Source organism: Musca autumnalis, unplaced genomic scaffold (assembly GCF_047663935.1).
Source record: "Musca autumnalis isolate F117 unplaced genomic scaffold, ASM4766393v1 scaffold_3, whole genome shotgun sequence".
Taxonomy (NCBI): Eukaryota; Metazoa; Arthropoda; class Insecta; order Diptera; family Muscidae; genus Musca; species Musca autumnalis.
In genome coordinates, this window is record NW_027411866.1 from 144320183 (window position 1) to 144345075 (window position 24893).

General features: G+C 37.3%; 1 protein-coding gene across 50 annotated transcripts in view; it reads left to right on the top strand.

The window, feature by feature from the left end:
* Positions 1 to 24893, top strand: part of LOC141397847 (uncharacterized) — a 401443-nt gene that overhangs the window by 346622 nt on the left and 29928 nt on the right. For all 50 annotated transcript variants that reach the window (XM_073974611.1, XM_073974616.1, XM_073974614.1 and 47 more), the window contains 2 exons: positions 7862 to 8137; positions 12327 to 12506. In XM_073974611.1, the coding sequence (XP_073830712.1) occupies positions 8053 to 8137; positions 12327 to 12506 (265 nt within the window). In that variant the 5' untranslated portion in view covers positions 7862 to 8052. The remainder of the gene's footprint in view (positions 1 to 7861; positions 8138 to 12326; positions 12507 to 24893) is intronic.

Consider the following 24893-nt stretch of genomic DNA (forward strand, 5'->3'; position numbering starts at 1 on the left):
ACTGTTGCAGTTCTCATGCCGGCATTCTGGCAGGTTTGAATACTTTTCCATCGCATTGCAGTTATATTCACGGACACACTGGCGCCACATAGGTTACCAAAGACCGAGCTATCGCGTTACATGCGGTTAACAAGGTTTCTTGTGCTAGCCGGCAGGACGTGAGAACCTTCTACCTACATTCTCAACTCTCGCAGATAGCTGCGCGGTCGATGTGAACATTTTATTGAATATGACGCCTAGGATCTTGGGGTAGTTAGTGGTAGGGACGGAATACAGGAAAGATAGAGGTTAAACAGATCCGGAGATATCACCCGACATTTGGGGCAGGGAGTTCCCCAATGTCGGACCTCCCTGCTGATGATCGGCAACTGTATAGCTATTTCTGACGCTGGGGAGGAGCGAATTCCGCAGAGTCTTTGTTACGAAATCGGTCTTTACGATTCACCTTTGCTAGAAACCTTGCCTGACCAACCTGACAATTTTTCGGACTTCGGGAACGAAATGAACGACTCCGGCTCATTCAGCTGTTTTAGCTTTACTGTGCATATTCCATCGGAGCATTCGCAAGATTATCCATTATAAATTGTGGTAGTTCCTCCTCGGCAGGAAAAGATCTTATGCGATTTAGTACTATTCTCTCAGCCCTGCTCGAAAGACTATCGGCGTAATGTCGTCAAACGTAACCGAGGTCCTTTTTACCAGGGTTCCAGAGTTACTTAAAGGTTGCTAATGTTGCAACTCTTTAGATCATTTAGCCACTTGTTCCGCTTATGCTCACCACCGACATTGGGTTTGGCACGGCGAAGCTTGTCACACACTCATTTGCTATTCCCGTCGGCTCTGCTGGGAAATTAGGTATCACTGCAGCAGTGACGATTTCTCGGAACGTCCTATCTGCTAGGCCAGCATCAGAAGGGTTGGGAAGATCTCCGAAGCGGGGATTGGTGAACTGTCTGAAACTAGGACAATTAACTTTTCCATAGTTCAGAAATCGGTTTTCCTGGCCAAAACCCAAATTGTTTGTTGTTGTAACAGTGTTTGTTATTATGTTTGTATGTTCGTTCTTCTGTAAAATCTGGCTCTGGATCTATCTCTAGTTCCAGGAAAGTGGCTGCTTTGATGGGATGTAACCATAGATCCACTGGAGTTAGATGAGTAGGTTTGGCTGGGCAGTTGAAATGGAACAAGGTTTTGTTTTTTTATCTGCACCGCTCGCACTCTTCCAAAGTTTTTGTTAGTATTTTTAAAATCCTAAAACATGTCATTATTAATTTCTTTCAACTTTCCAAGTGAACCCCTTTCAAAAATCTAATACCAGGAAAGGTTTTAAAAAGTTGTACGAAGCCCAAACCATGTGTATTTGCCTTGATTAAACAGTCCCTTCGTTTACATGGCAGACATTTTGTTACAGCTGCTTTTGTGATCCGGGTTTCTATTGTGTGTTTCCTTTGGTCTTCGCTAATAAAACCCGCCGCAATGTTTGTTAAAACACAACGTGGGTTAATATGTGGTTGTTGATTGTGTTGGAATTGTTGTTGTTCTTTCAACAAAAATTTCTTTTGAAGCGATTTAATTTTTGTTTACTACACTAAGCGGTTGACAGGACGAACGAACATTTCTTTGTGGAAAGTTACCTAAATCAACCAATGAAATGATGTTGATGGTATTGGTGTTGGGTCTATCAACATCCACATCCGCATCAATTTCAAACAAAGTCCTTTGTTTTGGTTTAATGTGGGAGCGTTTTAGTTTGTTCTCCTTGTTGTTATTGTTGTTAATAGTTAAATATTTATTTTAGGCACACAGTAGAGGTGTTTAACAAACTTTGTGTTTAGTTTGATATTGCTTGTTTGCTCCTGAAACCCATGTATGTACAAGTATGTATGTGTGTTTGTGTCTGAGAATAAATCGGTCTTTGCCAATTTTCCTGTCCATCTGCCTATAATTTGACTCATGTCACACATCTATACAAAAAGTGGGTGTGATAATGATGTGTATTCAATAGGGTTATGACTTTTTTACAACCTCATATCCCTGTATCATAGCATGATGAGTTTTGCCATAAGATTACATAAAATCTTAATTATAAGGTGATTAGGTGAAAAAACCTCACGCACAAAATGATTTTAAAATTTGAATTTATCAAAATTATGGACAATTTTTTGAAGTCACTGAAAACAGATATATAATTGAAAATAAACTTTAGAGCCACATGAGATAATTAAAATGACATAAAATTTATTTCTCACTATTTTTCTTCAATTCTGAGAATCGTAAATATGTCGTAAACGCTTTTATTCAAAAATATAATTTTTTAACAAAAAACAAAAAATATAAAATTTTTAAAATTTTTTTTTCGCTACTTTTTCCATATTTGAATGAAATAAACGTTATTATAGTTATTAGTAGGCTTACATTTATTAATTTGTGCAACAAAAAATTATTTTGTGAAAAAAAAATTTTGTTTCATTTCATATATTTTTTCAAAAAATTATTTTTTTAAAATCGATTTGTGCGTGAACTTTTTTTATATTTGAATGGAATAAACGATAGCATAGTGATTAATAGGCAAAAGTTCATTCATCCCTGCTACAGGATATCATTTTTGAGGAAAAATGTCAAAAAGTCATAACCCTAGTATTCAACACTTGATGTATGCGTGGTCAGGCTTTTGTGTGACATTTAAACGAATGATGTTTCCATCCCTCAGTTGACAGGTTTCTTTTGGAATATCCATCACGATTCTGTACCCTCGAACTTTTTTCTTCCCAAAAATGTAGCACTTTTTTGGTCCTTGAATCTAATGGAATACAATTAATCAAATTTGAAAATTGTGTGTTCTTAACACACTTTTATGGCAAAACACAATTAAGATTTTGCCACAGAGTTGTTTTTTCGTTGTGTTTGTGATAGAAATTAATCAAACAAAATTAGATTTGTTTCTCCGCATAAATATTGAACGATGCCCTCTATCTCCACCCACTTATTGTAAACAATATAAAGCATAAATAGTTTTGATTATTAAAACTGTGGGTCCAGGCATATATTAGGGTATAACTCTATTAATGTCGCAGTTGTGGTTCAATACTGAAAAAAATTTGGACATGTAAGCGTTCAGGGCAACGAAGATGAACATAGTATTTAATTGACCATTGCTATTGTGCGAAAATTGTTCAAATTTAATTTTTCGTCCATAATTTTATTCTTGACACTTTCCATCAAATCAGCTAAAAAGAACTCTTGGCATTACCCTTGATGCAAATTACAATAGAGACCAAGGAACGGTCTTGATCTGCTTTAACACGACAAAGCCCAACCACTATAATCTTTCATCTTATAACTACAAAAGATTGTTGAGGCGGCGTAGGGTTAGTAACTCACCTCTAAAAAAACAACTTACTAAAAAAACAAGTAAGAACGGCGTTAAGTTCGGCCGGGCCCAACTTTTATACCCTCCACCACAAGTTGTATTGAAGTAAAATGGAATAATTAGTTTCCTTTCGTGTATGAAGAAGACTTAATACTTAATTTTCAGCAATTTCGGTAAAACAGTGTGAGGCACCATGCTATGGGGGCTATTTCAAAACGTCGATCTATACCGACAAATTTCTGAAGAAGACAAAATACAAAATTTCCTATATTTCGGTAAGAGAATGTGGCTAAAACTAAAAAAATACCGAAAATCAAGAAGTAAGCTTCAATGGAGATATAGGAAGACGTGGACCTATACTGATAATACTCTTCTGGAATATTTTATAACTCTTGGAAGACGAAATAACGAATTTCAGCCATTTCGGTTGGATATTGACGTCACAATCTTCAGTACTACGAAAATCCGGAGGTACCGTTCTATGGGGTCTATATCGAAACGTGGACCTATACCGACGAATTTTAGTCAGAAATGGGACAATATAAAAGCGTGGACCTGTACAGACATATTTCTGGCGAACAGTTTTATATCACATTGAAGACTAAATACCAAATTTCATCCATTTTGGTGGAATATTGAATACACAACCTTCAAAATACGAAAAATCGGGAGGTACTTTTCCTTGGGGCTATATGAAGGCGTGGGCCTATACCGACAAATTTAAAGGGAAAGTTTGAGTACCCCCAACGAAGTCTAAATACCAAAAGTCAGCCATTTCGGTGGAATATTGAGGCCACAACGTTCAAAATACCGAAAATCGGGAGGTATCGTTCTATGGGGGCTATATGAAGGCATGGACCGATACCGACAAAGTTCTGGAGGAAAGTTTTATACCACCAACGTAGACTAAGTACCAAATTTCGGTGTGATAATGAAGCTAAAACCTTCAAAATACCTAAAATCGGGAGGTACCGTTCTATGGGGGCTATATGAAGGTGTGGACCGATACCGACAAAATTCTGGGGGAAAGTTTTATAGCCCTAAAGAAGACTACGTACCAAATTTCAGCAATTTTAGTAGGATAATGAAGCTAAAACCTTCACAATATCGAAAATCGGGAGGTACCGTTATATGGGGGCTATATGAGGTGTGGACCGATACCGACAAAATTCTAGGGAAAAGTTTTATAGCCCTAAAGAAGACTACGTACCAAATTTCAGCCATTTTGGTAGGATAATGAAGCTAAAACCTTCACAATACCGAAAATCGGGAGGTACCGTTCTATGGGGGCTATATGAAGGTGTGGACCGATACCGACAAAATTCTGGAAGAAAGTTTTATAGCCCTAAAGAAGACTACGTACCAAATTTCAGCCATTTTGGTAGGATAATAAAGGTAAAACCTTCACAATACCGAAAATCGGGAGGTACCGTTATATGGGGGCTATATGAAGATGTGGACCGATACCGACAAAATTCTGGGGGAAAATTTTGTACACCTAAAGAAGACTACGTACCAAATCTCAGCCATTTTGGTAGGAAAATGAAGCTAATGCCAAGTTTATACTTGCTCTCCAAAATCCACTGGATTTCACGAAATCCTGAAATACACCCCGGTGTTTACACTTATTTTTTTGTTGATTTCAAACATATCACAATGATCAAGGTGGATGCATATGCGCAGCTGATCGAACATGAATTTTCAAAACAAGTTGTTGTAAATTGAATTAAGCATCAAAAATATACGACAATATAGAACTTTAAAACTTTATTTGGAAAATTATCGTAAAATGATCTATATATCGTATTAATTGTGTATATTACTAACAAATGAAAATATCAAAAAATGATTTTATCGTTGAGACTTCGTTATAATAAATTTTAGCTCTGTTCCAGAACTAAAAAGTTTTTACAATGTTTACCACTTTTACACATTTTCGTTCCCTTACACAAAATTTATATGAAAATCGTTTACGACTTTTACAACTTTTACCACTTTATAAAGTACGGGAACAGGCCATTTGATAGATAAATATTGTGCTCAGAACCTGCACAAAATTAGCACTTGCAGTAGTTTTCCCGTTTAGTGCTAAAAATGCGTTCCCATACTCCGAAATCTAGCAAGACTTGCACTTCTCTTTAAACAAAAATAGCGCCGAATAACACCCTCTTCTTCTGTTTTCTGCCATACAATTTTGACCTAGTAGAAACTAGCAGCAAGCATGTTCATTGGCATCATGGTACAAATACACAGGTAGCCGCATCGGCAATTGTTGGTAACATAAGATGTCAAAATTTGACATCAATTCAATGCAATTGACACATTATGTTACCATCAGCTGGCTTGATAATGCTACCTGTATTATTGTACCATGATTGGCATCTAATATGATAGCCGATACGTTGATTTTGATATTTATGCTGGAGTTTTTGCAATTTCCGTCATTTTTCCGTTCCATTATTTTTTAAGAAATTTGTATGGGGAAGCAAGTTTTGACAATTCGCTCTTTTTTCTAACATTACCATTAAAAAGTACGGGAACACAATAAAAAATATCATTGTAACAAAGTAATTTAATATTTTTTTCACATTGTTTACAAATTTTGATACTAAAATTTTTTGTTGCAGCAATTGACCATCTACCTTGTTTATTGTGATACGTGAAAAGTGTTGCAACTTTTGGTACTTTTTTAGGCAAAAGCAGGGTTGCATATCATGTGTACTGTGATTTCGATGTTGATTTCGCTGAAATCACGAAATGAGAGGATTTCATTTTTGTATGCGAAATCATGATAAATTTAGCTTGATTCCGCGCGAAATCACGAAACGCCTTCGAAATCACGAAACGACGCCAAATGTAAACTAAGCTTAAAACCTTAAAAATACCGAAAATCGGGAGGTACCGTTCTATGGGGGCTATATGAAGGTGTACCGATACCGACAAAATTCTGGGGGAAAGTTTTATAGCCCTAAAGAAGACTACGTACCAAATTTCAGCCATTTTGGTAGGATAATGAAGCTAAAACTTTAAAAATACCGAAAATCGGGAGGTACCGTTCTATGGGGGCTATATGAAGGTGTGGACCGATACCGACAAAATTCAGGGGAAAAGTTTTATACCCCTAAAGAAGACTACGTACCAAATTTCAGCCATTTTGGTAGGATAATGAAGCTAAAACCTTAAAAATACCGAAAATCGGGAGGTACCGTTCTATGGGGGCTATATCAAAACGTGGACGACATATCCCATTTTCAATACCAACCATCCTGCAAGTAATAAAATCTTCTGTAACAAATTTTGACTCTCTATCTTTAAAATTGCGAGCTGTATATTGATTTCAACACACAGACGGACGGACGGACGGACATGGTCAAATCGACATAGAATTTTATGCTGATCAATAATATATATAGTTTATAGAGTCTCCGACGAATATTTCGATGTGTTACAAACGGAATGACAAATTTAATTATACCCTCCATATGGTGGAGGGTATAATCAAGTAAAAAATTGTATTTAAAAGAAGAAAAGTTCGAAAACAGAGAAGCCGCAGATATGTCTGAAGAGCCTCTACCAGAGTCGAAACATGCATGTCACATAGTGGCGGTTTTGTGGGTTCGAATCTTAGTTAAGTTCGGTCGAACTTTTAGTATATAAAAATATTCTGAACTAAAATGGAATAATTACTTTTCTTTCCTGTCCACAATTTTAGTTTGAAATTTTATATAGATACCACAAATGACTAAATTATGTCCGAAAATGTATATAAAAATATTTTAAATCGGACGGCACCTTTATATGGGTCTATATACATAAAAGTGGAGACCTATGTTCACACTTTTTGGTAGGAGAGTTTTGTTTCCTATTTGCACATCCATTCCTTTTACCTTGGTGATGTCAAACAGTTCCTTCAAATTAATCAACGTTTTGTTTTCTCCCGCTCGCACTCTTTCTGAAATTATGTTCATATTGCACAAAAAAAGAAAAAAGTTTGTGCATAAACTTTTTCAATATTTAAATGCAATAAATATTGTTTTAGTCATTAACAAGCAACAGCATATTCATACGTATAACCGAAAAAGATTTGTGAAAAAATCGAAATGTCATCACCTATAGTCGGGACTTTTTTAATGCCGTATTTAACCAATATTCTCCGTCTGCCCTTAAGATGAACCATTAAAACCAAATGCTGCGGTTTTAATAGTTTTAGTTTTTCTTCTTATGGAAATATTTGTTGATGCTGTCATAAGATATCAGACGTTAGCAAAATATACTTCTATTTATACATAAAAAAATCCCTATCCTTTCTATTTAATCCTTTTTCATAACAACAAACTCTCCTCTTCTTCTAATGGGCAATTTCTGGTTATACTTATTTGTACTATCACCATAACTTAAGGATAACAAAATAAACTTATGCTGAAGAAACACTTTTTTTGTTGTGTGGGATTTTCTTAATAATTTTTTCTACTTCTTTTTATCTATTTTCAGCAAGCAGCAAGATAAACAACAACAACAACTCTCAAAACTTTGACTAAGGGAAACCGCAGTAATAATTCAAGAAAGTAGCTGTTTGCCAGAAGGCGAATAACCAAGCACCACAAAAATATCATAACACCCAAGATAACCACAGAGGCAAAAAAAGGAACAACAATCAGGAAACAACGGGAAACTTGAGTAACATGTTGAAGAAAATGGGCGGTTTAGGACTTTTATCCTGCGGCATTTTGCTGTTATGTGTTGTCAGCAATGTTGAATCCTATTCAAGTATGTACACGAAATTATTTTTATTCCAACATACATATATTTAGTTTTGGCTGGGCTAAACATCCTTCCTTTAGAAGCCCGCTAAAAAAAGAACCACAAATCATCATTTGAATATATTCCTGTTTTTTCATATTTATTTGTTACTGTTCTTCTTAAACCTATTTCCCCCTTTCCACAAACAAATAAGAAGTGTTTTTGATGTTTTTCATTCGTTTTTTATATGCAATTTTAAATGGAATTCTAATCCTTTACTTCTTTATTTAGTAAAAAAATGGAAAGAAAATATGATATATTTTTTAGAATAAAAATATTTCATGTTTTCTTTCTTTTTAACAATTTTTATTGGCATGCTAAAATCGCAATTGTTTCATAAAAGCGTTTATGGTGGGCTAACCGCACCGAAAACCGCAGGTATTTTGTCCGTATCGTACCTTTAATACGAAATATATAATCTTCAACACAATGTAATTGCACTAAAGCTCCACAAAACGTGGATTTTTAAAGAATATTTCTTCAAGCAACCATAGACCACAAAACGTGGATTTTTAAGGAATATTTTTTCAAGCAACAATAGACCACATAACGTGGATTTTTAAAGAATATTTTTTCAAGCAACCATAGACGACAAAACTTAGATCAATATATTTGTGCTCTGTTTGTCACATCCGCATCATCACCCACACCCAATCTTCGGTGAAATGTAAGGAGATTGTGTACTTGAGGGACTATGTTGCTGCATGCTGCTAGAATACAGTCCCCAGAGAGTCGTCATCAGATTACGAAACTCCCCCGCAGTCCCCTCGATAGCAACCGCTCACGCAGCATTTAACACCAGCCGTTGTTGTCCCAATTGTCCCAATTTGTTTGCAATGGACTTCGATGTAAGATCGAGGATATAGTGGATTTCATGAGTCCGAAGAATATCAAGGTCGCGGCGGTGCAAGAAACCAAGCTCAACAACAACTGTAGTTTACATCGTTGTGATGGTTATAGCGTGCTAAAGAAGGATTGCACCAGAAGTAAAGGTGGGGGATTAGCTTTCCTCTGGCACCAGTCTGTCCAATACAGACCTATCTTGCTATAGTCTCTCTCTAATGGAATATATGGGGGTAACACCCAGGTGTGAAACTGCCAAAATAGAGTTTCTGAACGTATACATGTGGCATTCGGTCCCTGGAAACGACCAGAGGCGTACTGCGCTGAGCAGATTGATAGCTCTACGTTTTGCACGGTTAATGAGGACGCCCCTACTAGAATTAGAGGAGAGTGTCTCAGTTCGCCAGACATAATCATCGTGTCACCTGGTCTGACTGATGATGTTACCTGACAACCCGTCATCATACCATCTCCCCATAATTGTCTCCATAAGCAGATCACCCAATTTCACCACCTTCAAGAGTTCACCAATCACCGCTTCCGAGAACTGCCCAATCCTTCTGATTTTCGGGTAGCGGAAAGGACGTTCCGAGACATCATCACTGCTGCAGCCGATCGCCATATCGCTGCTGGTCGAATACCCGAAGTAAGACCAGCAGAGGTGATGAGATTAGCAAATATGCGTGAGAGCTGATGAGCTGACACTGGAAGTTAACAGGCTGGTCAGCGAGCATAAGCGGAACAAGTGGTTAAATTATCTGAAGAGTTGCAACAGTGGAATTGTGGGCAACGGTTAAGTCACTCTCGAACCCTGAAGAAGGGAATATAGGACCATAGGCACGTTTGGTGACGTTACGTTGACTGACCCGAACAGGTACAATAGTTATTTCAATCGACAGTTTTTCGAGCACCCCGAGAGTGACAAGGCGGAACAAGATGAACCACCACAGATGATGTTGCGGAACGCTCAATCATCTAAAGCGCTGGGCCCTGATGGAATCTCCATAGTAATGCTGAAGCAGCTGGATAACCCGGGAGTGGAGTATCTCACTAAAGTTCTCAACTTGTCGCTAGCCGCACTCATTGTTCCCGAAGCCAGCAAAAGTGAATCGTACAGGTCGTTTTCGACTCTTGAGACCTTAGTCCTCCCCAGTATCAGAAACAGATATCAAGTTGCCGATCATCATCAGGGATTCCGTAAGCAGCATAGAACGACAACAGCGCTGCACGCCATCTCCACATATATTTGTCAAGGACTCAACCAGAGACCGCCGTGTGATAGAACAGTGATGGTGGCGCTTGACTTATAAAAAGCCTTTGATACAGTCAGGCACTCCACGCTGTTTGAGGACATTGATCAGACAACCCTCCGGCCTAGCTTGAAACATTGGATAGTCATTTATGTGTGTGGACGCCAGTCGTACGTGGAATACAGGAACAAGAAGTCCGAATCCCGTAGAGTGAAACAGGGAGTTCCCCAAAGTGAGGTGATATCTCCGGAACTGTTTAACCTCTTCCTCTCCTGTATTCTGTTCACCACATGGACGGCGCAGTTTGGAAGAGATTGAATGTCTTGGTCGATGGTAGCAGAATTCCGACCATAAACTGCCTCAAAGGGGTCACATTCGACACTACATTCAAGTAGTGCGCGCACGCCACAGCTATCTGCGACTAATTGAAAAGTAGCATCAAGGTCCTCAAGTCCCTAGCCGGCAGCACTTGGGGTGCTGATAAAGCAACCTAGTTGACCACATATAATGCGATAGGTCGGTCGGCGGTAAGCTATGCGGCTCCAATTTGGTCCTCGGGTCCGGCAAGTGGACTATTTACATGAGGAGCCAAAGATTCTTGCAGTATTTGCTTGGGTGTTACCGTGAGAGCCATCCCAATCACCATCTGGTGGGTAGGCCCGACACATTCAGGCACATCAGTAAGGATATCCACGCTCTAGAGGGAGAGATCCAACGATACTGGAGAGAACCCCTAGATCAACAGGCATACCAAGGAGGTTTAAATATCATTCAAACGGATGTAGTTGCTAAGGCCATAATCAAATATAGTGTGAATAAAGTCTTCGCAGTACATCCCCCCACAAATGGCAGCTGAGGAGCGTCAGCTGCCACGACAAACCAGAGTAGTTTTGGCTCAACTACGCTCAGGATATTGCAATCGCCTAAATTCTTATTGGGCGGAAATCGATCGCTCCGTGCAAGACATCTGCCCAGTATGCGGCATGGGCCCGCGCGACATGGACCCGGTGCTCTTTTCAACTGCCCCGCCAAACCTACTCATATAACTCCAGTGGATCCGTGGCTGCGTCCCATCAAAGCAGACACTTTCCTGGAATTGGAAATAGACCCAGAGCCAGATTGAACAAAAGAACGACATACAAACATAATAATATACATTGTTACAACAACAGCAACAGAACCTGGATTTTTTTAAAAAATATTTTCAACCAACCATATACCAGAAAACGTGCATTTTTAAAGATTTATAGAATCTCAAAATTATTATTTCGTTTCTTACATGAAGAATGAAAAAATAAGTTAAGAACTTCTTATGGTGGAGTGTATTAAAATAGCATATAATTTCATTGATAAACAGAAACGAGTTCATTGCTCCTTCCACCTTTTATGAAACAATGTGCAATTTAATAAATTCCTTTAAACATCCCCAACTAATCAAATAATCAAGCACTCTTTCCTTTAAACTATCCGAGAAAACTAAAAATCCTCTTTACTTAAAACAAATTAAAATTCAAATCCTAAATGTTGTTTTTTTATTCTGAAGAAAAAATCTAAAATCATCATCAGATCATTATTATTCATCATTTCTGTTTAATTTATAAAATGTTCAAACATTTTTTATTTAAATTATTTTTTTCTTCTTTTTTCCATCCTGTGTGTGGACTTTTGTTTTTTCTTTTCATTTGAATTTCCACAATTTGCAAATCCCCCTCGACCACACCATTCTACAACAATGACAAAAAATCCAACTAATTGTGTTGCCATTAATAAAATACAACAAACCGCCAACAACAACAACGAAAACCAAACCCTTTTTATGGTGAAAAATGACTACTCATTCACAATTCATCTCTCCCACTCTCCATACAAACAAATCCTTTTAATGAAAACTTTATTGTCGTGAACAAAAAATATACCTTACCATCATCATCCACGGCGACCACAATCTACAACAACCACCAACAACACATTAACTACTCCCTACATTTGCTACTGCTACTACTATTATTACAACTACTACTACCACTACTACTGTCTCTCCATTCGGATTCCAATAACAAAAGAATATGGACGCGGTTGTGCTGACATCGGTTGTTTGCCCAACGAGGAGTGTGTAATTACATCGGATTCTTGTAGTTATAATCAACGTGATGGCAAGGATTGTGGCAATTATCCAACTTGCAGGAAGAAGACAAGTGGTGGCGTTAGCACCTCTTCCTCTTCGTCATCGGTTTATCCTTCAGGTGATTATTATTTTATTTATTCTTCTGTTTTTTGTTTATTTTTTATATTATTTAGCAAACTATTCAGTTTTATTTATTGTTACCGTTTGAAGGATATATTTTTGCTATCATTTAATTATACTTTAAGTTAAATTTAAGTTATATTAAATTTAAGTTTATTATTTAGCGGACAATTGTTTCGTTTTAACTTTGAAGGAGACATAAAATAATTGACTGAATGAACATTCTTTTGAAAAATCTTAAGGAGAATAATACGCCTAGAGAACACAATGAAATGTGAAATAGTAGTGTTATGCAGTTCAGGAACAGGACATACTACTGAATTTATGTAAGGCCGACTAAGCATTTCTGAAGTAAATACATACATACTGAAGGAATCTAATTAAATGACCGAGATTCTTATTGTCATCGACGAACACTTATTCTTTTGAATATACCCAATGAAATTTCAATGGTGTAAGTTACATGATAAGTGCTATAACAGTGACATATACCGTCCAGGTACCTATTTAATTAGGCGACCGTCTACATAACATTTGTCCTAAGTACAAGCCGCACTAAGAATCGATTTCGGCATAAGTTGAATGTTTTCATTAAGCTCGGATCGGGACCAAATTTTTGTCGCAGGTAGGTCTCGTCACCCTGATCACAAATATATATAACATATATTGCGGAAGTCCATACTTCCCGAGATATGGGCCTCCGAAGTTCCGAAAATTCCCTTGTTAAATGTCGGTTACTTAGAGAAAAATTTTAATTTAAAAGAAAATGTTGTTCCCTATATTGGCTCCTGTCCATAGCAGAAAGTCTTAAAGGCCGGCTATATAGAAAAAATTATAATTTTATCCGAGCTTAATGCTTAAACTCAACTTGCTCCTCGATTTCCTCCCCTCTTTATTTGTTGCTTTTCTTTTCTAATTTGGAATACCGTATTTTTTTAATATCGTCTTCCACGTGCTTAGTCCCCTGAAGCCTAAGTCTTAATGCGTTTATCGACATGCGGCCCATATTTATAACCATTTGTATTGGGTTCGTCGTCGCTCATATTCTTGGCATGGTCTATCGTTGTACGAGGAGAACTAGAAAAGTTTCCGTCTGTGGCCAGACGCCATTTTACATTTTTTTTGAAAGTTTGATAGGTTTTAACCTAAACGTACTCAGGACAATTTGACATGAGACCATGTGTTGGGTTGTTTTCAATAGCTTGATTGAGACACCCACAAAACATTGTTTTTGAACGCTTCAGCAGCATCTTCTGGTGACGAAAATCGTTGACCATGCCTTTTTTTGTTGTTCGGGCATCTAATGCAGTCATTGGGAGCCAAGGCAGGGCTGTAATGCGGGTGACCCATCAATTCCACGTTTTGTCTGGTACAAAAAGGCGCTGTTTTGAATCGATGTGTGCGAGCTCGCATTGTCATGGTGCACAATGATTCGTCTGCTCATGTTCGTTTTTCGAATTTCTCCGGAGATTTCTGGCAAACAAATTTTAGTGTACCACACAGAATTAACCGTCCTACGTTGCTCAAGCCGTATAGTCGGCAAATGGTCAGTTTTGCGAAGAAACAGAAGCTTCGAAGTGCTTCTTCCATAAACAAGTTTCGCAGGATTTGGCTGCACATTCGATTGCTGTTGTGTTTGATCGCGATCGTATTTATTCACAATTGCTTTGGACCAATCGAATTTTTTGAGCAATTTTCAAATTGTGCTGGATCTAACGAGAGAAAACCATTTTTGCGGCCAGGTTTTCATGCCTCTATCTCACGGTATATAACATGGCGAGCTTGCATTATATTTTTTTCTAGCACAACGTCCGTTTTTGTACGACCCTTACCACATTCGTTTAGCGAGTGTCGACCACGATTAAACCAGTTGTTCATAGTGCTATAGGATGGTCCTGTATCGACATACAACGAATTAATTAGATCGTGATTATCCACGTCGGAAATAGAAGACCACCGTAGGAGATTTCTATAGAATAGAAGGCCTCCATAGGAGCTTCTATAGAATAGAATATCTCCGTAGGAGGTTTCTATAGAAAAGAAGACCACCGTAGGAGGTTTCTATAGAAAAGAAGACCACCGTAAGAGGTTTCTATAGAATAGAAGGCCTCCATAGGGGGATTCTATAGAATAGAAGATATCCGTAGGAGGTTTCTACAGAATAGAAGATATCCGTAGGAGGTTTCTACAGAATAGAAGACCACCGTAGGAGGTTTCTATAGAATATATGACCTCCATAGGGGGCTTCTATAGAATAGAAGATCTCCGTAGGAGGCTTTTATAGCATAGAAGTTCTCCGTAGGAGGCTTCTATAGCGTAAGAGTTCGCCGTAGAAGGTTTCTATAGAATAGAAGACCTCCGTAGGATGTTTCTATAGAATAGAAGACCTCCGTAGGATGTTTCTATAGAATAGAAGACCTCCGTAGGAGGTTTCTATAGAATAGAAGACCCCCGTAGGAGGTTTCTATTAAATAGAAGACCTCCGTAGGAGGTTTCTATAGAATAGAAGACCTCCGTAGGAGGTTTCTATAGAATAGAAGACCTCCGTAGGAGGTTTCTATAGAATAGAAGACCTCCGTAGGAGGTTTCTATAGAATAGAAGACCTCCGTAGGAGGTTTCTATAGAATAGAAGACCTCCGTAGGAGGTTTCTATAGAATAGAAGACCTCCGTAGGAGGTTTCTATAGAATAGAAGACCTCCGTAGGAGGTTTCTGTAGAATAGAAGACCTCCGTAGGAGGTTTCTATACAATAGAAGACCTCCGTAGGAGGTTTCTATAGTATAGAAGACCTCCGTAGGAGGTTTCTATAGTATAGAAGACCTCCGTAGGAGGTTTCTATACAATAGAAGACCTCCGTAGGAGGTTTCTATAGTATAGAAGACCTCCGTAGGAGGTTTCTATAGAATAGAAGACCTCCATAGGAGGTTTCTATAGAATAGAAGACCTCCGTAGGAGGTTTCTATAGAATAGAAGACCTCCGTAGGAGGTTTCTATAGAATAGAAGACCTCCGTAGGAGGTTTCTATAGAATAGATGACCTCCGTAGGAGGTTTCTATAGAATAGAAGACCTCCGTAGGAGGTTTCTATAGAATAGAAGACCTCCGTAGGAGGTTTCTATAGAATAGAAGACCTCCGTAGGAGGTTTCTATAGAATATAAGATCTCCGTAGGATGTTTCTATAGTATAGAAGACCACCGTAGGAGATTTCTATAAATAAAAGGCCTCCATAGGGGGTTTCTATAGAATAGAAGACCTCCGTAGGAGGCTTCTATTGTGTAAGAATTCTCCGTAGAAGGCTTCTATAGTATAGAAGACCTCAGAATGAGGTTTATATAGAATAGAAGACCTCCGTAGGAGGTTTCTTTAGAACAGAAGACCTCCGTGGAATAGACCTCCTATAGAATAGAAGACCTCCGTAGGAGGTTTCTATGGAAGAGAAGACCTGCGTAGGCGGTTTGTGTAGAATAGAAGACCTCCGTATGCGGTTTCTATAGTATAGAAAACCTCCGTAGGAGGTTTCTTCGACAGTCTCTATAAAATAGACAACCTCCGTAGGAGGCTTCTATGGAATGGAAGCGGTTTCTATAGGATATAAGACCTCCGTAAGAGGTTTATATAGAATAGAAGACAACCGTAGGAGGTTTCTATAGGATATAAGACCTCCGTAAGAGGTTTATATAGAATAGAAGACCACCGTAGGAGGTTTCTATAGGATATAAGGCCTCCATAGGGGGCTTCTATAAAATAGATCTCCGTAGGAGGCTTTTATAGTGTAAGAGTTCTCCGTAGAAGGCTTCTATAGTATAGAATACCTCCGTAGGAGGTTTCTATAGAATAGAAGACCTCCGTAGGAAGTTTCTATAGAATAGAAGACCTCCGTAGGATGTTTCTATAGAATAGAAGATCTCCGTAGGAGGTTTCTATAGAATAGAAAATCTCCGTAGGAGGTTTCTATAGAATAGTAGATCTCCGTAGGAGGTTTCTATAGAATAGAAGATCTCCGTAGGAGGTTTCTATAGAATAGAAGATCTCCGTAGGAGGTTTCTATAGAATAGAAGATCTCCGTAGGAGGTTTCTATAGAATAGAAGATCTCCGTAGGAGGTTTCTATAGAATAGAAGATCTCCGTAGGAGGTTTCTATAGAATAGAGGATCTCCGTAGGAGGTTTCTATAGAATAGAAGACCACCGTAGGAGGTTTCTATAGAATAGGAGACCACCGTAGGAGGCTTTTATAGTATAGAAGTTCTCCGTAGGAGGCTTCTATAATGTAAGAGTTCTCCGTAGGAGGTTTCTATAAAATAGAAGACCTCCGTGGGAGGTTTCTATAGAACAGAAGACATCCGTCGGATGTTGCTATAGAATAGAATACCACCGTAGGAGATTTCTATAGAATAAAAGACCGCCGTAGGAGATTTCTATAGAATAAAAGGCCTCCATAGGGGGCTTCTATAGAATAGAAGACCTCCGTAGGAGGCTTCTGTAGTGTAAGAATTTTCCGTAGAAAGCTCCGTAGGAGGTTTCTATAGAATAAAAGATCTCCGTAGGAGGTTTCTATAGAATAGAAGATCTCCGTAGGAGGTTTCTATAGAATAGAAGACCTCCGTAGGAAGTTTCTATAGAATAGAAGACCTCCGTAGGAAGTTTCTATAGAATAGAAGACCTCCGTAGGAAGTTTCTATAAAATAGAAGACCTCCGTAGGAGGTTTCTTTAGAACAGAAGACCTCCGTGGGAGGCTTCTATGGAATGGAAGACCTCCGTAAGAGGTTTCTATAGAATATAAGACCTCCGTAAGAGGTTTATATTGAATAGAAGACCTCCGTAAACGGTTTCCATGGAATAGAAGGCCTCCGTAAGAGGTTTCTATGGAATAGAATGCCTCCGTAAAAGGTTTCTATGGAATAGAAGACCTCCGTAAGAGGTTTCTATGTAATAGAAGACCTCCGTAAGAGGTTTCTATGGAATAGAAGACCTCCGTAAGAGGTTTCTATGGAATAGAAGACCTCCGTAAGAGGTTTCTATGGAATAGAAGACCTCCGTGGGAGGTTTCTATAGAATAGAAGACTTGCGTGGGAGGTTTCTATAGAACAGAAGACCTCCGTAAGAGGTTTCTATGGAATAGAAGACCTCCGTAAGAGGTTTCTATGGAATAGAAGACCTCCGTGGGAGGTTTCTACAGAATAGAAGACCTGCGTGGGAGGTTTCTATAGAACAGAAGACCTCCGTTCTTGTTGATCTCAATCTTCCTCCTGATGGTGGTTTCTATAGAACAGAAGACCTCCGTTCTTGTTGATCTCAATGTTCCTCCGGATGGTGCTAAATAGAATAAGCATACGCCTTATCGAAGTGTCGGCTTATTATTCTTCAGTCGGTTTATTGTCTAGCATTGGGAACAAAACAACAATTGGGAAAAATTTACATTCTATAACCTGAGCATACTATCTGTATCTGTTACTAGAATACCTTCCTTGTCCTTACAGGACGATGTGCCTGTAACAAAGCCACCAGTTTGAAGTTTCCGTCTTTGGTAGAATTTTCCGACTTCTGGCTCTTGTGCATTTCTTCATACTCCCGCTTTTCCATTCATTTTTTTCTTGAGGAAAATAAGTTCCTCCTCTCTCCTTTCCTCCAGATACCTCTCTCGTGCGCTACACGTTGCTATTGTTTGCAGAGTAGCCCAAATGCGCATTCTTTTCAACAGCACGACTCTTTAGGTATGGATTTTGCTGCTGTTTACATTATCGGGACGAGAAGTGCTTTAATTAAATAATTGGGCAAGTTGAGTTACAATATGCTGTGGCTATCTGTTATGTTTGCTGCTTTCCGATGTCGAACTTTCGTGTTGTGTACATTAGCCACAACACCCATTGTACATCCAGCACGCTCGGTGAAGTCTTCCATTTATCACAACGTGATTCTTGTTTTTTGATCTGGTGAAAGCCAGGTGCCCTTTAAAATGCCGAGATGGTTAAATCTCTTGCTACTAACTACCATGTTTTTACCGCTGCGAAGTCAAGTCATTCCGTTGACAAATGCTACATTTTGGCGTCTGAATTCCTGACGGTTGGACCAAAGATATAGCCCTTTCCAATGTTGGCATGAAAATCGCCTAGAACCCCGGTTATATGGGTTTTAGGAGCTTATCTTCGACGAGGGCATGGATTAAGATAGGACAGATGTTGAGTTAGGTTCTCATGTTTTTAGTGTTGGGTGATAAAAACTGGGGTTGGGTGTGTAGACGTGAGGAACATGTACTTAGTTAGCATTTAACTGGCGTTATAGGCTGTTCCCCAGGTGACATCACGTTTCCACCTGAGATGAAAGAGAAAGCAAGATCAATCCTATGTTTTGTCATATTAAAGTAGGACATTATTCGATTGTTTTAGGAAAACGTTGTTAAAAACTTTGCCTATCTTCTGATAAAAAATGTTAAATTGGATTTTCTTCGAATCATTTTTGAAGATATAGATCCTCGGACAGAAAATGCCGACATTTGTATACACTTAAAGTATTTTTCAATTATTTATATATTATTTTTTATTATCAAACTTTACCTAAATTAACAATTTTATTTAAATAACTACTCAAGGTACTTTTGTCACTATTTTTATATACATAGCTATTTTTAAAATATACTTATATAGGCTGAGCATAAAACGTAAAACATAGGCAACACACATACTACACAACATTTTTCTGTGTTTTCGTAATAACTACATATATTGAAAGCTTTTTTATTTAAAATATTTCACCCTTTTTAATAATTTAAAGATAAACGAAACTTACCAATTTATAATTTATCTGGTACTGACAAGAAAGGCTATTGGAAACTAAAACGCAAATCATTAAGTAACATAAATTAAAACAAAAACGCATTATTTGGGATCAGCAAATCTTCACAAACATACGCACACACACACGCCAACACACATCGATTGATTACAACTAATGGATATTGGAATCGCTCATTTCTTCTTTTTCGATTTATACTACAAAATCTCTCTCACTCTATCTTCAACAATCACAAAACATAACACAAACTAAAGCTTTAATGATCATTAATGGAAATTACACAAAAAAAGACACGGCAAATTATTTAACACTATTTATTAAAACAAGCGTAATTATTAAACATGAACATGAATTTAATAAAAAAAACTAATTATATAAAAGGCAACACATTTTGATAATATATTTTTTTCTTTTTTGGTTTTTATTTAATTCCTCTCTATCTATCTTCTTTATTGTTTGATTTTGGAATTTTCCGTTAACAAATGTTACAATAAATTTAATTGATTTTTATTTTTTCTTTTGTATTTTTGTGGTAATTAATTATGTAATTACTTTTTTTATGTTTTTTCGTTTTATCTTTTGGTTGCAAAACTCATTAGAAGTCATCATAATCATCAGTAGTTGTTATATTAGTCCTGCTTTAATTGTAGTTGTTCTAGTGCTCTAATAATTTACAAATGAACAATGGTTTGGAAAACAAAATAAATAATGTATGAATATATATTTTTTACTAAAGAGTTTGGGTAATGAATTATGAAAAATGACAAATATTATGAATTTGCAAAGAATATTAAAAAAAAAAAAAAAAAATGAGAATGTTATTGCTGAACTATTGAGAAAAATTCCTCGAAATGTTAAGAACATGTCAGATCATCTACGGCTGTGAGCAGTAATAAGACACATCGGTATTGCAGGATTGTACGCCTCATCTGACTAAAAATTAATCCAGGGGAAATAAAATTTATTTAATGTCTATGCGAATTTAACAATTTATTTTAATTTTACTATGTAAATAACACAATTTATCCACAAATGCCCGAATGCAGAAGCAACAGAATATAAACACATAGAAATGGTTATAGAATGGTCCGACCTATCTCGACCAACCTATAACAAGCCCTGAAACTCTAAAAACTAAAACTCTATTTAACCGATTTTGTCGGTGTCTCAAAAAATTATGAAAACTTTAAAAAAACTAAAACTCTATTTTACCGATTTTTGTCGGTAACTCAAAAAATTAGTTACAGAATTCCACTACAGGTTGTTGATCCGATTTTTGTCATGAAAAATTCTAAGGGGAAACGATAATTCACAACGAGGCTTTATTGATATTAACCCTCCGTCATGCACATGTATCTGGCCAGATATTTTAGGAATTCAACTGTGATTTAAATATATTTCGAATTTAGGTAGGGACTTGAGTCTCCAGGTACCCTCTACAAATATTGTAAGGTATCGTTTTATGAAAAACAAGTAAAAAGTCGTTAAGTTCGGCCGGGCCGAACTTTTTATACCCTCCACCATAAAATAGTCTTAATTAAAATGGAATAATTAGGGTCCTTTTACAATTTTAGGTGGAACAACTTTTCGATAATGGTTAGACTCCTACTGCCTCCCGCTATTGCTTATATTACACTGTGAACACAAATGTTGGGACAGAGATAATTCCTTTTGGAGATGAAGGACAGATGCACCGTGATTCGAACTTCCGCCTTATGGCGTGATAAAGTTTTTGCAAGAGACCCTGTAAGCCATCATGAATTAGCATTATATCTTTGTTTGTTGTTTTTGTAGAGCACTTAAGCAACAGTAAACAAAGATATAACGCTAATTCCTGATAGCCCACAATGTCTCTAACAAAAATTTCATCACGCCATAAGGCGGAAGTTCGACTCACGGCGGATCTGTCCTTCGGGGTTCATAATATACTCACCAAGGCCTTTCTTCCCCAAGAGGAATTTTCCGTGACCCAGGCTTTCACCTCCATTTTGTTGCATTTTGTTATCTGATCTAATCTAAAAAAATGTGTTCAGCTAGGTGAAAGGTACCACCTACGGGGCTATATCTTTAAATTTTTTGGCGGAAAAGTTTTATAGCTGCAGGGAACTTCAAGATTCAAATTGAGGTTAATTTCATCAAAACAATGTAGACCCTCAAAAATGGACCCATGTTGACGAATTTTAGTGAAGAAATTTCGTGACCACTGAAAATTCCCGAAAATCGGGAGGTACAGTTATATGGGGGGATATACCAAAACATGGACCTATATTGACGATTATTTTTGAATAGACAAAATTGTAGCTAAAATTCTCAAAATACCGAAAATCGGGAGGTACCGTTATATGGGAGCTATACCAAAACATGGACCTATGTTGACGATGCTTGGTGGAGATATTTCATGACCACTGAGAACCTCTAATGGCAAATTACAGCTAGTTCGGTTAAAAATTTTAGCTAAAATTCTCAAAATACCGAAAATCGGGAGGTGCCGTTATATGGGGGCTATATCAAAACATGGACCTATGTTGACGATGTTTGGTGGAGATGTTTCATGACCACTGAGAACCTCAAATGTCAAATTGCAGATATTTCGGTTACAAATTGTGGCTAAAAATCTCAAAATACCGAAAATCGGGAGGTACCGTTATATGGGAGCTATACCAAAACATGGACCTATGTTGACGATGCTTGGTGGAGATATTTCATGACCACTGAGAACCTCAAATGGCAAATTACAGCTAGTTCGGTTAAAAATTTTAGCTAAAATTCTCAAAATACCGAAAATCGGGAGGTACCGTTATATGGGGGCTATACCAAAACATGGACCTATGTTGACGATGTTTCGTGGAGATGTTTCATGACCACTGAGAACCTCAAATGTCAAATTGCAGATAGTTCTGTTAAAAATTGTGGCTAAAATACTCAAAATACCGAAAATCTGGAGGTACCGTTATATGGGGACTATACCAAAACATGGACCTATGCCCATATCCTTTGGGATATAAGTTTGTTGATCACTAGGAACCCTAAGTGCCAAATTATAGCTAATTCGGTCTGCAAATGTGGCGAAGAGCGTCAAAATACCTCAAATCCGGAGGTGCCGTTATATGGGGGCTATACCAGAAGTGGACCGATATAGCCCATCTTCGAACTTGACCTGCCTATGGAAAGAAGACCCTCGGGTGCAAAATTTCAGCACTCTATCTCAATTATTGCGGACGCTAGAGTGATTACAACAGACGGACAGACGGACATGGCTAGATCGTCTTAGAATTTTATCCTGATCAAGAATATATATACTTTATAGGGTCGCAAATGATTAGTTCGATGTGTTACAAACAGAATGACAAACTTAATATACCCTCCATACTATGGTGGAGGGTATAAAAAACACATTAAAAAAACAACAAACAAAATTTATGTAGATTTTTTTTATCTATACATCGTATATGTAGCGCATTTATCTGACCACACTCAGTTTGTATGAACAGTTATGTACTTTATTGCTATATGTATTCCTAACGAAATGAGAAAGGATCGTTTTCGTCCAGTTTTGTCATCGCTATTTGGATTCCACGAAAATTTGGTATCAATTTGCAGCTCGTGCAAAAAAAAAAATAAATGTGTGAACCTTCGACAGTTCATTTTACGAAACATTGTGAAGGGGAAGCAATGAAACCCGAAGCAATTATCTTTTACGCGGGATAAGCATGTACTAAGAACAAAAAAAGAGAAAATATATATCTGGCTGGCGTGATAACAATATAACAATATAATATTATCACTAAAATAGCATATTTTTCATATAAATGTACTGAAATATATACTGTATCTGGCCAGATACATGCGCTACGTACGGGACTATCGGAACATGTGCATGACGGAGGGTTAAATGGCCTCATAAATAATTTCGAAGAGTTTTACAAGCATCGAAGACAAGGGGGGTGTTCATTAGGGCGGAACAAAAACGACAATTTTTTTATACCCTACACCACATAGCGGTAAGAGGTATTATGTCTTTGTGCATTTGTATGCAACATGCAAAAGGAAGCGAGATAGACCCATACTTCCATTTAGATAAATTTTTTGGCCAAATGACGAACGCTATTTATTTTGGAAAATATCGGTTCAGATTTGGATATAGCTCCCATATGTATTTTAGCCCGATTTGAGGTACTTGGTGCACCAAACATGCAAATTCTGTCCTATTTCGATGAAATTTGAAACGTTTGACGGAATTTGGTTTACACCTTTTTCACATGTAATTCGAAACATTCCAGTTGTAATTCGTAACATTTGATTTGTAATTCGAGAATTCCATTTGTAATTCGAATTATTCCATTTGTAATTCGAATCATTCTGTTTGTAATTCGAATTATTCTGTTTGTAATTCGAATTATTCCATTCGTAATTCGAATTATTCCATTTGAAATTCGAATTATTCTTTATGTAATTCGCATTATTCCATTTGTAATTCGAATTATTCTTTATGTAATTCGAATTATTCCATTTGTAATTCGAATTATTTTAATTGAAATTACAAAGAGAATAATTCGAATTACAAATAGAATAATTCGGATTACAAAAAGAATAATTCGAATTTCAAATGGAATTATTCGAATTTCAAATAGAATAATTCGAATTACAAATAGAATAATTCGAATTACAAATGGAATAATTCATATTACAATTGAAATGTTTCGAATTACAAATGGAATTCTAGAATTACAAATAAAATGTTACGAATTACAACTAAAATGATTCGAATTACATCTGAAAAACGCGTAGAAATAAGTTTGCCAAATAATAATATTGAAATCGATTCAGATTTATATGTAAATATTTTCACCCCATATCAGGTATTTGGTTTGATTGTGATGAAACGTGAAACGTTTGGGGGAATTCTATCTAGAAATGAGTATGAAATATATTATATTGAAAGGGCGCCACCATGGTGCAATGGTATGCACGCAGAAGATCGTGCTTCAATTCCCAGGCCAGGCAACATCAAATTTTTAATGGTACTTCCTGAGTATTTCAGCCATGTAAAACTTCTCTACAAGTGGTGTCTTAAGACACGCTGTTTGGATTCGGCGATAAACAGTAGGTAGGAGCTAATATGAGTCGGAATGCACTCATTGATATGAGAGAAGTCTCCCTTGTCCCTTATATTGAAATCGGTTCAGATTTGGAAATATTTCCACCCGGTAGGCGTTTCAAAACAAACAAACAAAAAACTAGGACCGCCCTAGTGTTCATAAGGTTTAATATAAAATCATATCGGCAAAAGGGCTCATACATTTAATTTAATTTAACGCTTCATTAAGGCAGGTGAATTAAGGAAGCCTTTACTTTTCGGAATCATGGAAACGCAAGGGTACAGAGAGGGTTCCCTCGGGTAGCTGATACAATTTTCTGGGACATAATCACAGCTGCAGCCGCTCGATACATAGCTGCTGGTCGAATAACCATAATTACACCAACATAGGCGATAGCCACCCATATTTTACAAGAATATTGCAAAGTTGGCAGGGTGGTTCCGCTACTCAAGTAAGGTAAAGATGTCAGCAGAGGCGAAACGTACAGGGCAGTT